The sequence below is a fragment of the Coturnix japonica genome, chromosome W (genome assembly GCF_054131305.1).
Source record: "Coturnix japonica strain WE chromosome W, WE-NBRP24, whole genome shotgun sequence".
Classification (NCBI taxonomy): Eukaryota; Metazoa; Chordata; class Aves; order Galliformes; family Phasianidae; genus Coturnix; species Coturnix japonica.
This window is the reverse complement of record NC_140701.1, coordinates 30,795,852-30,810,411: the sequence shown is the minus strand read 5'-3', so window position 1 is coordinate 30,810,411 and position 14,560 is coordinate 30,795,852. Positions and strand designations below refer to the sequence as shown.

Genomic DNA, 14,560 nt, shown 5'->3' with positions numbered 1-14,560 from the left:
ATGTGTCTTCTTTTGGGGATGAAAACCAGTAATTTAGGTTGAAATTGCTATTTGTAGGGATGAAAAGCATTAGTTTGGGAAGAAAACCATAGTTTTGCAAGGATGAAGAGTGATGCCTAAGAGCGTACTTTTCATTTCTGGGATAAGTATCGATATTCGTGTGACCTACTTCTAAAATTTGTCAGAAATCGATATTTCTGTTGGAAATGTCATTCTTTTTTAGATGAAAAGAGTTATTCTGGAAACAATGTGTCATATTTGGCTACAAACGATAATTTTGTAGAGAAATCGATTTCTTTTGGTGATGAAAACCACCTTTATGTTTAGAAAATGCTGTTTTTAGAGATAAAAAACATTATTTTGGTAAGAAAACCATATTTTTGCAAGGGTAAAGTGTGAAACCTAAGAGAGACTTTTTTATTTCTGGTATAAGTATTGATATTCCTGTGAAATTTTTCTAAAATCTGTCAGAAAAGGATATATCTGTTGGAAATGTCCTTATTTTGTAGAGGAGAAAAGGTATTTCTGTTAGTAATGTCCTCAATTTGTAGAAGAGAAAAGGTATTCTGGAAACAATGTGTCATATTTTGCTACAAAGCTTCATTTTGTAGAGAAAATGTCTTCTTTTGGGGATGAAAACCAGTATTTCTGGGAAACAATGCTATTTGAAAGGGATAAAAAGCATTATTTTGGTGAGAAAACCATGTTTTTGCAAGGATAAAGAATGATTCTTAGGAGAGAACTTTTTATTTCTGGGATAGGTACTGATATTTGAGTGACATTCTTCTAAAATTTGTCAGAAATGGATATTTCTGTTGGAAATGTCCTTATTTTGAAGAGGGAAAGAGGTATTCCAATAACAGTGTTTCATATGTTGCTACAAGGGACCATTTGTAGAGAAAACGATTTCTATTGAGGATGAAAACCACTTTTTTGGGTAGAAAATGCTACTTGTAATGATGAAAAGCTTTGTATTGGTAAGAAAATGAATTTTAGGCAAGATTCAAGAGTGATACCTAAGAGAGAATACATTTGATTCTGGCGTAAGTATTGATATTAGTGTGAAATACATCGGAAATTTGTCTGAAATGAACACATTTTTTTTCTGGAGTAAGTATTGATATTAGTGTGAAATACATCAGAAATTTGTCTGAAATGGATAATTCTTATGTTAATGTCATTATTTTGTAGGGGAAGTCAGATAGTCTGGAATCAATGAGTCATAATTTGTTACAAAGCATCATTTTAAAGAGAATGTGTCTTCTTTTGGGGATGAAAACCAGTAATTTAGGGAGAAATTGCTATTTGTAGGGATGAAAAGCATTAGTTTGGGAAGAAAACCATAGTTTTGCAAGGATGAAGAGTGATGCCTAAGAGCGTACTTTTCATTTCTGGGATAAGTATCGATATTCATGTGGCCTACTTCTAAAATTTGTCAGAAATCAATATTTCTGTTGGAAATGTCATTCTTTTTTAGATGAAAAGAGTTATTCTGGAAACAATGTGTCATATTTGGCTACAAACGATAATTTTGTAGAGAAATCGATTTCTTTTTGTGACGAAAACCACCTTTATGTTTAGAAAATGCTGTTTGTAGAGATGAAAAGCATTATTTTGGTAAGAAAACCATATTTTTGCAAGGGTAAAGAGTGATACCTAAGAGAGACCTTTTTATTTCTGGTATAAGTATTGATATTCCTGTGAAATTTTTCTCAAATCTGTCAGAAAAGGATATATCTGTTGGAAATGTCCTTATTTTGTAGAGGAGAAAAGGTATTTCTGTTAGTAATGTCCTCAATTTGTAGAAGAGAAAAGGTATTCTGGAAACAATGTGTCATATTTTGCTACAAAGCTTCATTTTGTAGAGAAAATGTCTTCTTTTGGGGATGAAAACCAGTATTTCTGGGAAACAACGCTATTTGAAAGGGATAAAAAGCATTATTTTGGTGAGAAAACCATGTTTTTGCAAGGATAAGGAATGACTCTTAGGAGAGAACTTTTTATTTCTGGGATAGGTACTGATTTTTGTGTGACATTCTTCTAAAATTTGTCAGAAATGGATATTTCTGTTGGAAATGTCCTTATTTTGAAGAGGGAAAGAGGTATTCCAATAAGAGTGTTTCATATGTTGCTTTAAGGGACCATTTGTAGAGAAAACGATTTCTATTGGGGATGAAAACCACTTTTTTGGGTAGAAAATGCTACTTGTAATGATGAAAAGCTTTGTATTGGTAAGAAAATGAATTTTTTGCAAGATTCAAGAGTGATACCTAAGAGAGAACACATTTGATTCTGGCTTAAGTATTGATATTAGTGTGAAATACATCGGAAATTTGTCTGAAATGGATAATTCTTATGTTAATGTCATTATTTTGTAGGAAAAGACAGATAGTCTGGAATCAGTGAGTCATAATTTGTTACAAAGCATCATTTTAAAGAGAATGTGTCTTCTTTTGGGGATGAAAACCAGTAATTTAGGGAGGAATTGCTATTTGTAGGGATGAAAAGCATTAGTTTGGGAAGAAAACCATAGTTTTGCAAGGATGAAGAGTGATGCCTAAGAGCGTACTTTACATTTCTGGGATAAGTATCGATATTCGTGTGACCTACTTCTAAAATTTGTCAGAAATCGATATTTCTGTGGAAATGTCATTCTTTTTTAGATGAAAAGAGTTATTCTGGAAACAATGTGTCATATTTGGCTACAAACGATAATTTCGTCTAGAAATCGATTTCTTTTGGTGATGAAAACCACCTTTACGTTTAGAAAATGCTGTTTGTAGAGATGAAAAACATTATTTTGGTAAGAAAACCATATTTTTGCAAGGGTAAAGAGTGATACCTAAGAGAGACCTTTTTATTTCTGGTATAAGTATTGATATTCCTGTGAAATTTTTCTCAAATCTGTCAGAAAAGGATATATCTGTTGGAAATGTCCTTATTTTGTAGAGGAGAAAAGGTATTTCTGTTAGTAATGTGTTGTATTAGGCGAAATCGGACCCTCGGGATGTAACGTGATAGGCCCTCCCCTGCTGGGTCATGCATATGTAAAAAAGATAAGGATGATACTGGATACCTATATAAGGGACCCTCACATTCCAATAAACGCCATTTTACAGCTCACCATAATGGTGTAACAAACAGCTGTGACTTGGTCGGGGCCGTCGATACACATTCACAAAGGGACTTGACTTTCCAGGTTACCAGATCGAGGTAACAAATGGTGCCCCGTGTGAGGCAAAGTCCTGGAGGTGAGTGTGCGACGGCTAAAACCGCGCTGACGGACGCGGTATCCACGGTTCGAGCCCGTGGAAGCACTCTCGGTGGGGTGCAAAGGGGAATGCAGCGCTGCGCCTATCCTACGGCCGATAGTTCGTAGAAGACCAGGAAGACTTCAGGTCTCTGGGTAAATGTATTCCGTCATTAGAGTAGTATTGCAACTTTGTAAAACCTACTATGGTAGGAAAGCTACGCCTTCTAAGAAGGACATTGCAGTCGTCATTAGTTGTCTTGAAAAGGAGAGGGAGCTTTCCTCTCCTCGGGTGATTTTGGATCACAATAAGTGGGACTCTAACTTTTTCGCTCTTTGAGCGCGCAATGAATGAGCAAAAAGCTTCTGAGCTCAAAACGTGGGCATTGGTGCTACGGGCATTGAAAGCGGCTCGGAAAGATGGGAAGACTGAAACTCAGGTTGGGACGGCGGAATGTGGGTCGGGAAGCCTTTTCTCTTGCAGATCCGAGGATTTGAGAGACAAAGACAAGGTGGCGCCTGCCATCCCAACCGCACCTATTGATCCGGCCGAACAACAACCAGATGGCCCTATCCAGCAGCATTCCACACATTCCACATCCTTATCTCTTGACCAGCAGAAGCCTTCCTCGGAGGCCCCATCACGGTATCCAAAGCAACCTGCGTTCCTTCGCCCATCCTCGGGGGTGGGGAAGGGGAGTGAGCAGGGGCGGGAGGATGGGTCCCTTCCTCGAGATGGGATGTGTTGTGGGTGTGGTTCCGCCCCGTGGGGCGGGGTGGATAGGACTAACCAAGATGGAAGCCAATCCGCATCAGCGGGGGCGGAGGCGGAGGCGTTCCTAGTCATCATAACCCTTCCCCAAGAGGGTGGGCTTCTGGTCCAGCTCTACTTGGGGGGAGGGAGAGGGGAGAACAAGAGCGACCAAGTCTCGGATTGGTCAAAGATAAGGGAGGCATTCCTTTTTATCGTTAATTGGGGGCCCGGTCAGGGGGCCCCGGGCTCGAGTGGAGTCTCTGAAGCTGGAACAAGTCCAGCTGACGAGCGAGCCACGGCAGCCCGAGTTGGAGTCGGTTAAACTCCTGCTGACAACTTGGAGGAGAGGAAGAATGCTTAGGATAAACTGTATTGATTATTGTCACTGTCTTTGTGATTGTTAAATGTTTATGGTATGTGAAAGTATAAATGCAAATGGTGTATGGAACTGTTAATGTAATAGGGATGTGTAAACATGAATGCTATATGGAAGTGGAATTATTAATGTTACATGGAAGTGTAATTGAGGGTTCGAGTAGTGGAACTGTGAAAAACAAAAAAACGGGAAAAAGGTTACAGAAGAATAGTGAGTTAAAATATTGAATGTGATCTGCTCTAGCCAGAGAAGTTTAAGTGCCAGCAAGAGAATGCAAACCCCCGCGCTGCCCCCCCTCACTGCTTACCCCCCCCCCCGCCCCTCTCCTCCGCCGCTTGTGAAAGTAAACAAATCGTTACTTCCGAATGGGACAAAAGCAAGACATTAGAAGTATCTCTTGCTAGTCGGAGCAAGAATGCCTTCATTTTCTCCCAATAATATACACATTTAAGGAACTAGGGTAGGGTACTTGGACAAATTTGTTGATGGAGCTTGAAATTGTATGGAGGGGGAATTGTGGTGGTGGAGTTGGATGGAACGGTGGCAGCCGTACTAGAGCAGGTCCTGAAGATCCCAGGATGAGTTTTGCCCGCAGTGGGCTGAATGCAATGTGCACACAGCAGTGCAAAGATATTTGTTTTCTGACAGTTACAGGTGTATCTCACTCTATACTGCATCAAGAATTACTATACTACCCATAGATGATTTTTGTAACTATAGTAGGAGTAGGTCAACAAGAAAAAGCTTACCAATTAAAAGAAAAAAGAAGAAAGCTAAGGGTGAAGCAAGTAACAATAGAAATAAGTGACTATAGCTATTAATAACTTTTCTGAGTAGTTTGTATTGTAGAGAGATCTAATATAGTGGTTTGTTATCTTTTAAGAACAGGTGTTTCATCTGGGCTCTGTATCATGCACTGGCCATGCATATATGGAGCACATGTGAAAAAACCTTGCAATCTTTAGCAAGAATTAAAACAGGAGAGAATCTGTGATGGGTGAGAAGGGCAAAGTGCATTTTGAAGCAGGGGACGCCCTGCAGGCACTGCCTATCGCATCCATCACTATTGTGTTCCTTCTCTCTCATTTTGGTGGTTTGCCACCTCATAGTTATCGATAAGTAATAATACATTAGCTTAGAAATTTCCATTTATAGAATTGTCTAAAATGAATGCTGGAATGAGTGTGTATATGTCAACTCAAAAAATTATGACGTTACATGTAATCTTCTGTTTAGTGTATTATCAGTCAAGGTTTTGATTGAGTGATGATGATTATGTTAACATTTAAGTCCCCTGCAGCTCAGCGACACTGGGCCACTGCCATCGTGGTCCTTGGTGTGCTGCAACACATCAAGACAGACAATGGCTCGTGCTTCATCTCGAGATCTACTCAAGGAGCATTGGGGAATATCTCACTCGACAGGCATCCCTGGGAATTCCCAGGGACAAGCATTGTGGAAAGGGCCAACCGTCTCCTGAAGGACAAGATACGTGTCCTTGGGGAGCGGGAAGGTCACAGAGGTAGGATCCTGGTAGCCCAGCAGGCAGAAGTATTGGCACAGCACATTATGCAATCAATCATTTTGAACGAAGAGGTTATGCCGCAGTAAAGGACAGAGAATCAGGAAAAATTTTATAGGTCCCATCGAGAAAAGTAAAACCTGATGCAGTGATCACCCAAAAGGGCGGTCTGGGAGAAACAGAAAACTAATCGAATGCTGAGTACTTTTCTTTCAGGCATACTGTTTTACAGAATAAAGCTGCAATAGATTTCCTGCTGCTGGCTCAAGAGGCACAGGTGCAAGGACTTTGAATGAGAAAATGGAGTTCCAGCAGATATATGAGAAGCTTTGAGCAGAAGGATGAACTGTATAATATAGCCCAAGATGCCTTGAAAATACTAACTAAAGAAGCACTAACATTATTACACACTGCACCACATACCTCTGCATGTTTACGTCACTTTTTAAATAACTCACCACAAAAATTTATATAAGTACTAACACTTTTATATACTAGGATTAGGATTGGAGCTTGCGTTGTAACGGGGCATGGTTTTGTTAAGCATGGGGAGAGGGAGATGTTGTATTAGGCGAAATCGGACCCTTGGGATGTAACGTGATAGGCCCTCCCCTGCTGGGTCATGCATATGTAAAAAAGATAAGGATGAAACTGGATACCTATATAAGGGACCCTCACATTCCAATAAACGCCATTTTACAGCTCACCATAATGGTGTAACAAACAGCTGTGACTTGGTCGGGGCCGTCGATACACATTCACAAAGGGACTTGACTTTCCAGGTTACCAGATCGAGGTAACAGTAATGTCCTCAATTTGTAGAAGAGAAAAGGTATTCTGGAAACAATGTGTCATATTTTGCTACAAAGCTTCATTTTGTAGAGAAAATGTCTTCTTCTGCGGATGAAAACCAGTATTTCTTGGAAACAATGCTATTTTAAAGGGATAAAAAGCATTATTTTGGTGAGAAAAGCATGTTTTTGCAAGGATAAGGAATGACTCTTAGGAGAGAACTTTTTATTTCTGGGATAGGTACTGATATTTGTGTGACATTCTTCTAAAATTTGTCAGAAATGGATATTTCTGTTGGAAATGTCCTTATTTTGAAGAGGGAAAGAGGTATTCCAATAACAGTGTTTCATATGCTGCTACAAGGGACCATTTGTAGAGAAAACGATTTCTATTGGGGATGAAAACCACTTTTTTGGGTAGAAAATGCTACTTGTAATGATGAAAAGCTTTGTATTGGTAAGAAAATGAATTTTTGGCAAGATTCAAGAGTGATACCTAAGAGAGAACACATTTGATTCTGGCGTAAATATTGATATTAGTGTGAAATACATCGGAAATTTGTCTGAAATGAACACATTTTTTTTCTGGCGTAAGTATTGATATTAGTGTGAAACACTTCAGAAATTTGTCTGAAATGGATAATTCTTAAGTTAATGTCATTATTTTGTAGGGGAAGACAGATACTCTGGAATCAGTGAGTCATAATTTGTTACAAAGCATCATTTTAAAGAGAATGTGTTTTCTTTTGGGGATGAAAACCAGTAATTTAGGGAGAAATTGCTATTTGTAGGGATGAAAAGCATTAGTTTGGGAAGAAAACCATAGTTTTGCAAGGATGAAGAGTGATGCCTAAGAGCGTACTTTACATTTCTGGGATAAGTATCGATATTCATGTGGGCTACTTCTAAAATTTGTTAGAAATCGATATTTCTGTTGGAAATGTCATTCTTTTCTAGATGAAAAAAGTTATTCTGGAAACAATGTGTCGTATTTGGCTACAAACGATAATTTTGTAGAGAAATCGATTTCTTTTGGTGATGAAAACCACCTTTACGTTTAGAAAATGCTGTTTGTAGAGAAGAAAAACATTATTTTGGTAAGAAAACCATATTTTTGCAAGGGTAAAGTGTGAAACCTAAGAGAGACCTTTTTATTTCTGGTATAAGTATTGATATTCCTGTGAAATTTTTCTAAAATCTGTCAGAAAAGGATATATCTGTTGGAAATGTCCTTATTTTGTAGAGGAGAAAAGGTATTTCTGTTAGTAATGTCCTCAATTTGTAGAAGAGAAAAGGTATTCTGGAAACAATGTGTCATATTTTGCTACAAAGCTTCATTTTGTAGAGAAAATGTCTTCTTTTGGGGATGAAAACCAGTATTTCTGGGAAACAACGCTATTTTAAAGGGATAAAAAGCATTATTTTGGTGAGAAAACCATGTTTTTGCAAGGATAAGGAATGATTCTTAGGAGAGAACTTTTTATTTCTGGGATAGGTACTGATATTTGTGTGACATTCTTCTAAAATTTGTCAGAAATCCATATTTCTGTTGGAAAAGTCCTTATTTTGAAGAGGGAAAGAGGTATTCCAATAACAGTGTTTCATATGTTCCTACAAGGGACCACTTGTAGAGAAAACGATTTCTTTTGGGGATGAAAACCACTTTTTTGGGTAGAAAATGCTACTTGTAATGATGAAAAGCTTTGTATTGGTAAGAAAATGAATTTTTGGCAAGATTCAAGAGTGATACCTAAGAGAGAACACATTTTTTTCTGGCGTAAGTATTTATATTTGTGTGAAATCCATGGGAAATTTGTCTGAAATGGATAATTCTTATGTTAATGTCATTATTTTGTAGGGGAAGACAGATATTCTGGAATCAATGAGTCATAATTTGTTACAAAGCATCATTTTAAAGAGAATGTGTCTTCTTTTGGGGATGAAAACCAGTAATTTAGGGAGAAATTGCTATTTGTAGGGATGAAAAGCATTAGTTTGGGAAGAAAACCATAGTTTTGCTAGGATGAAGAGTGATGCCTAAGAGCGTACTTTTCATTTCTGGGATAAGTATCGATTTTCATGTGGCCTACTTCTAAAATTTTTCAGAAATCGATATTTCTGTTGGAAATGTCATTCTTATTTAGATGAAAAGATTTATTCTGGTGTCATGGTTTTGTAATTTTGTAATTTTGCTATCAGTATTCCACATCATAACATCATGTCAAGTATGGATACTTCTGTTGAATGTGCAGTCCACAGAAGAAGACTACATATCCCAGAGAACAACAGGAGTAACAATAAGTCACGGGACCAGGACTCTATATAATCTCGTTCCCAGGCTGGAGTGCCCTCCTTCTTCTCTCGAACTTCTCGGAGAGTGGGAAGCGTTCCAGCCGTGTCGCCTAGAGTTCACAGTAGGCCTCTCGGTTTTCGGAGACTCTCTCTCTCTCTCTGTTTCGTTCGATTTTGTTAGCCTTAATTATATTATATTGTGTTATCTTGTATTTCGATATCATATTTAGTAAAATAAGTTTTTCCTCCTTAGATTGTCGCTGTTTTATCCCACTCCCTTTTTCCCCCTCCTTTCTGGGCCCCGGGGGGGGGGCGTGGGGTGGCTTCCCCTGTCACGGGCATAGGTAAATCTAAGTAACCCGTGACAGATTTTTGGTGGAGAATGCGGGCATAGAGCTTTTTAGCTTTTAGAACAACTCTCTCTTTGCTCTTAAAGAGCTTCGTTACGGGAGTGTTGGGAGTGTTATCTTTCCGTAGCTGCTCACGGAGAACGTGACCTTGAAATACCAGACAAATTGTCAACATTAACGGCTGCTGCACATTCTCAGCATTGCTATCTAACTTTTGTGTAGAAAACAAAGGGATTTCTTTCTCCCTTAGAGCAAAGCTAGCTAGCTCTGACTTTTACAGAGCCTGCCAGCTATGAATCCACTCTTCATCCCAGTTGCTCTGTTTAAGGGATTGAAAGCAATTATGATCTTCTTAAAGTATTGGTCAACTATTAACACCATAATTTGGTGTTGTGGAATTGTGCAGATATATAGCCTAATAAGGTGGATACTGATGGAGACACCTGCCTGGTACTTTTACGAGCTGTGGTATGGTCAGAATTTTGGCATCTACACCCCAGATGGAATTGTGAATCTTACAAACACTTGCATCCCAGATGGAACAGGCAATTTTACAAATACTTGCATCCCAGATGGAACAGGCAATTTTACAAACACCACCATGTTTAATTCATTGTACAGGCAAAAAAACCCTTTTTATTTAGGTTGTACTCTCAGATTTCCACACGCTTTTCAATAACTGAGATAGGGTTCATACTTGCATTCATGTTATCACTATCAATGCATGCATATATGTTCCTATGCATTCGTTCTATGCGGAAGTCTCCTCCAGAACCAGAGAATGATGACTGGCAGGGAATATGGAAAGGTTTAGGAAAAGTCTTAGAAGCATGGGGACCCGCAGTGTCATGGGATTTCACTCTTGAACACCTAAGGGACCCTAAGAAATTAAGTGAGTATTTGGGTCAGAGATCTAAGGAGGTAAACCTTATGTGGGGTTTGGCTTATGCATACCGTGCTTTGTATCATACTATTCTGGAGAGAGAGAGTTTCCGATCTGAGATTCAAGCCCAAGTTAATTCTGATCAGTCACAGGAGGCATCAGTAGCAATATCAGTTGCCCCTGTGGAAGGCATGAAATGGAAACGGGTGTCCATGCGTCTAGAACGAAAAGAAGGAGAAGCACAGGGGGGGGCAGCAGAAGACCCAGGTGCCGGGCATGGAGCAGTACCGAAAAAAGCAAAGGCAAAAACCAAGAGGCATGAAGAAGAGACTGATGATGAGGAGGAAATCACCTATTGTCGACCTCTGAAGCTGACTGAAATCCAAGGCTCAAGAAAGGAGTTCACACGGCGTCAAGATGAAGGTATCCTTGCTTGGTTGCTTCGCTGCTGGGACAACGGGGCCAACAGCTTGTCTCTAGATGGTAATGAAGCTCGCCAACTAGGAAGCATTGCCCAAGATGCAGGTATCGACAGAGGGATTAGCAGATGTTCGGATGGAGCTGCCACTCTCTGGTTGCGGCTGTTAGAAGCCGTGAGAGAAAGGTACCCCTATAAGGATGCTTTGAAGCCTAAATTTGATAGTTGGAATACCGTCCAAAAAGGTATTCAGCGCCTGAGGGAATTGGCCATGGCGAAAATGTTGTACAGCCCTGATCCAAGCGAACTTGACCCTGAGAGAGTGAGGGCCGATCCTGACATGTGGCAGAAAATCACAAGTACAGCACCAGAGAGAATTGCACAGTCATTGGTATCAGGATCTAAAGGATTCGTGGACAGATGGCCCCGAGTTGTTGAGCTGATTATAATGCTTCAAACCACCGATCAGCAGCTCCCCCAACTGCATGCCGCAGTTTCTGCCATCTCACGGCTAGAAAACCGAGTAGATGAAATGTGCAAGAAATTGTTTCCATCAACTAATTGTAATGATCCCATAATAGTATCACAAACAACTGATGAAGGTCAATCCTCGTACGGGCCACCAGGTCTAATGAAGGATCTGATCAAACTAGTCCAGTCCTACTCCTCACCTGCATCATCAAAAGTCTCAGCTGTTAAACGCACACGCTTCCCAGCTCGAGCAAAGAACAACAGTACGATTGCACCGCGTGTTTCCATGTGGCGCTACCTACGTGACCGTGGAGAAGACATGAGGAAGTGGCATGATCAGCCCACTTCTGCACTACGAGCACGGGTGAAAGAACTACTAGACATACCAACCACCAGTGGAGTTGCTCCAGTCATCACAGGTAACCAATAGAGGGGCCCTGCCCTCAGTCAGGGGAGGGAAAGGGATAATAGAGTTTATTGGACTGTGTGGATTCGATGGCCTGGCACATCAGAACCACAGGAATATAAGGCGCTGGTGGATACCGGTGCACAGTGCACCCTAATGCCCTCCAGTCATGAAGGGACAGAATCAATCCATATTTCTGGAGTGACTGGGGGCTCTCAAGAATTGACTGTGCTGGAGGCTGAAATAAGCCTCACTGGCAAAGACTGGCAAAAACATCCTATTGTGACTGGCCCAGGGGCTCCATGTATACTGGGTATTGATTACCTCAGAAGGGGGCATTTCAAGGATCCTAAGGGGTATCGATGGGCCTTTGGGATAGCTGCTGTAGACATGGACAACATTAAGCAGCTGTCTGTTTTGCCTGGCCTGTCAGAGGACCCGTCTGTTGTGGGGCTGCTACGAGTAAAAGAGCAGCAGGTACCGATTGCTACAAAGACAGTGCACAGACGGCAGTATCGCACCAACAGGGATTCCTTGCTCCCCATTCATGATTTGATTTGCCAGTTGGAGAATCAGGGAGTGATCAGTAAAACTCACTCACCATTTAACAGTCCCATATGGCCAGTGCGTAAAGCCAGTGGAGAATGGAGGCTGACAGTAGACTACCGTGGCCTGAATGAGGTCACACCCCCATTGAGCGCTGCTGTGCCGGACATGTTGGAACTCCAGTACGAGCTGGAGTCAAAAGCAGCCAAATGGTATGCCACTATTGACATTGCCAATGCCTTCTTTTCTATTCCTTTGGCCGCAGAATGCAAGCCACAGTTTGCCTTCACCTGGAGGGGCATTCAGTATACTTGGAACCGTTTGCCCCAGGGGTGGAAACACAGCCCAACCATTTGCCATGGGTTGGTCCAAACTGTACTGGAACATGGTGGTGCTTCTGAACACCTGCAGTACATTGATGACATTGTTGTGTGGGGCGATACAGCAGAAGAAGTTTTCACAAAAGGAGAGCAGATAATCCGGATTCTTCTACAAGCTGGCTTTGCTATTAAGCGAAGCAAAGTAAAAGGACCTGCCCAGGAAATTCAGTTCTTAGGTATAAAGTGGCAGGATGGACGTCGTCACATCCCAGAAGATGTGATCGACAAAATCACTGCCATGTCTCCACCAACTAGCAAGAAAGAGACACAATCTTTCCTGGGTGCAGTGGGCTTTTGGAGGATGCACATTCCAAACTACAGCCTCATTGTAAGCCCCCTTTATCAGGTAACGCGGAAGAAGAATGATTTTGCATGGGGCCCTGAGCAGCAGCAGGCTTTTGAACAGATTAAACAAGAGATAGCCCGTGCTGTAGCCCTGGGGCCAGTACGGACTGGACAGGATGTAAAGAACATCCTCTACACTGCTGCTGGAGAGAAAGGCCCCACTTGGAGTTTGTGGCAAAGAGCCTCAGGAGAGACCCGAGGCCGACCCCTGGGATTCTGGAGTCGATCATATAAGGGGTCTGAAGAGTGCTACACTCCAACTGAGAAGGAGATCTTAGCCGCGTATGAGGGGGTTCGGGCTGCTTCCGAAGTAGTTGGGACTGAAACACAGCTCCTTTTGGCACCTCGACTGCCAGTGCTGAACTGGATGTTCAAAGGACAGGTTCCCTCCACCCATCATGCTACCGATGTCACCTGGAGCAAGTGGATTACGCTGATTACACAGCGAGCGCGAATGGGAAACCTCAATCGTCCAGGAATCCTAGAGGTAATTATGGACTGGCCTGAAGATAAAAAGTTTGGAACATCACCAGCAGAAGAGGTATCACGTGCTAAAGAGGCCCCACCATACAACGAATTACCAGAAAATGAAAAGAAATATGCCCTATTCACTGACGGATCATGTCGCATTGTAGGGAAGCATCGCAAATGGAAAGCTGCTGTGTGGAGCCCCACACGACAGGTTGCAGAGGCCACTGAAGGTAAGGGAGAATCAAGTTAGTTTGCAGAGGTAAAAGCTGTCCAGCTGGCCTTAGATGTTGCTGAACGGGAGAGGTGGCCAATGCTGTATCTTTATACTGACTCATGGATGGTGGCAAATGCCTTATGGGGGTGGTTACAGCGGTGGGAACAAAATAACTGGCAACGGAGGGGAAAATCTGTTTGGGCCGCTGAACTATGGAAGGACATTGCTGCCCGAACAAAGAATATGGTTGTAAAGGTGCGTCATGTGGATGCACATGTGCCCAAAAGTCGGGCTACTGAAGAACAACAAAACAACCATCAGGTAGATAAAGCTGCTAGAATTGAGGTGGCTCAAATCGACTTGGATTGGCAGAATAAGGGTGAATTATTTCTAGCTCGATGGGCTCATGAGACCTCAGGCCATCAAGGAAGAGACGCAACATATAAGTGGGCCAGAGACCGAGGGGTGGACTTAACCATGGACGCTATTGCGCAGATTATTCATGATTGTGAAACATGTGCCATAATTAAACAAGCCAGAAGGATGAAACCTCTCTGGGAGGAAGGGCGATGGCAAAAGTATAAATATGGGGAGGCGTGGCAGGTTGATTATATCACCTTGCCACGATCTCGCAGTGGTAAGTGTTATGTACTCACTATGGTAGAGGCAACCACTGGGTGGCTTGAAACATACGCAGTACCCCATGCAACTGCTCGAAACACCATATTAGGTCTTGAGAAACAAGTCCTGTGGCGACATGGCACCCCAGAAAGAATTGAATCTGATAATGGGACACATTTCAAAAATTCTCTTATAAATACTTGGGCCAAAGATCATGGCATTGAGTGGATTTATCATATTCCCTACCATGCACCAGCTTCTGGTAAAATTGAACGATATAATGGGTTGTTGAAAACTATGTTGAAAGCAATGGGTGGTGGAACATTTAAGCACTGGGAGAAGAATCTGGCAGAAGCCACTTGGTTGGTCAATACTAGAGGATCTGTCAATCGTGATGGTCCTAGTCAATCTATCCCCCTACACACTGTAGAAGGAGATAAGGTCCCTGTTATACATGTAAAGAACATGTT

The 14,560-nt window shown here is 41.5% G+C and overlaps 1 protein-coding gene and 1 long non-coding RNA gene across 2 annotated transcripts in view; both read left to right on the top strand.

The window, feature by feature from the left end:
• Window positions 1-14,560, top strand: part of LOC146754675 (uncharacterized) — a 285,098-nt gene that overhangs the window by 56,924 nt on the left and 213,614 nt on the right. The window lies entirely within an intron of this gene.
• Window positions 3,098-6,608, top strand: LOC146754678 (uncharacterized). The gene is made up of 2 exons (XM_085527661.1): window positions 3,098-5,902; window positions 6,135-6,608. The coding sequence occupies exon 1, from the start codon at window positions 3,598-3,600 to the stop codon at window positions 4,324-4,326; it is 729 nt and encodes a 242-aa protein (XP_085383787.1). The 5' UTR covers window positions 3,098-3,597; the 3' UTR covers window positions 4,327-5,902; window positions 6,135-6,608.

Excerpts from the sequence above, each read along its gene's own strand:
- LOC146754678 (XM_085527661.1), top strand. The coding sequence starts at position 3,598 with ATGAATGAGCAAAAAGCTTCTGAGCTCAAAACGTGGGCATTGGTGCTA.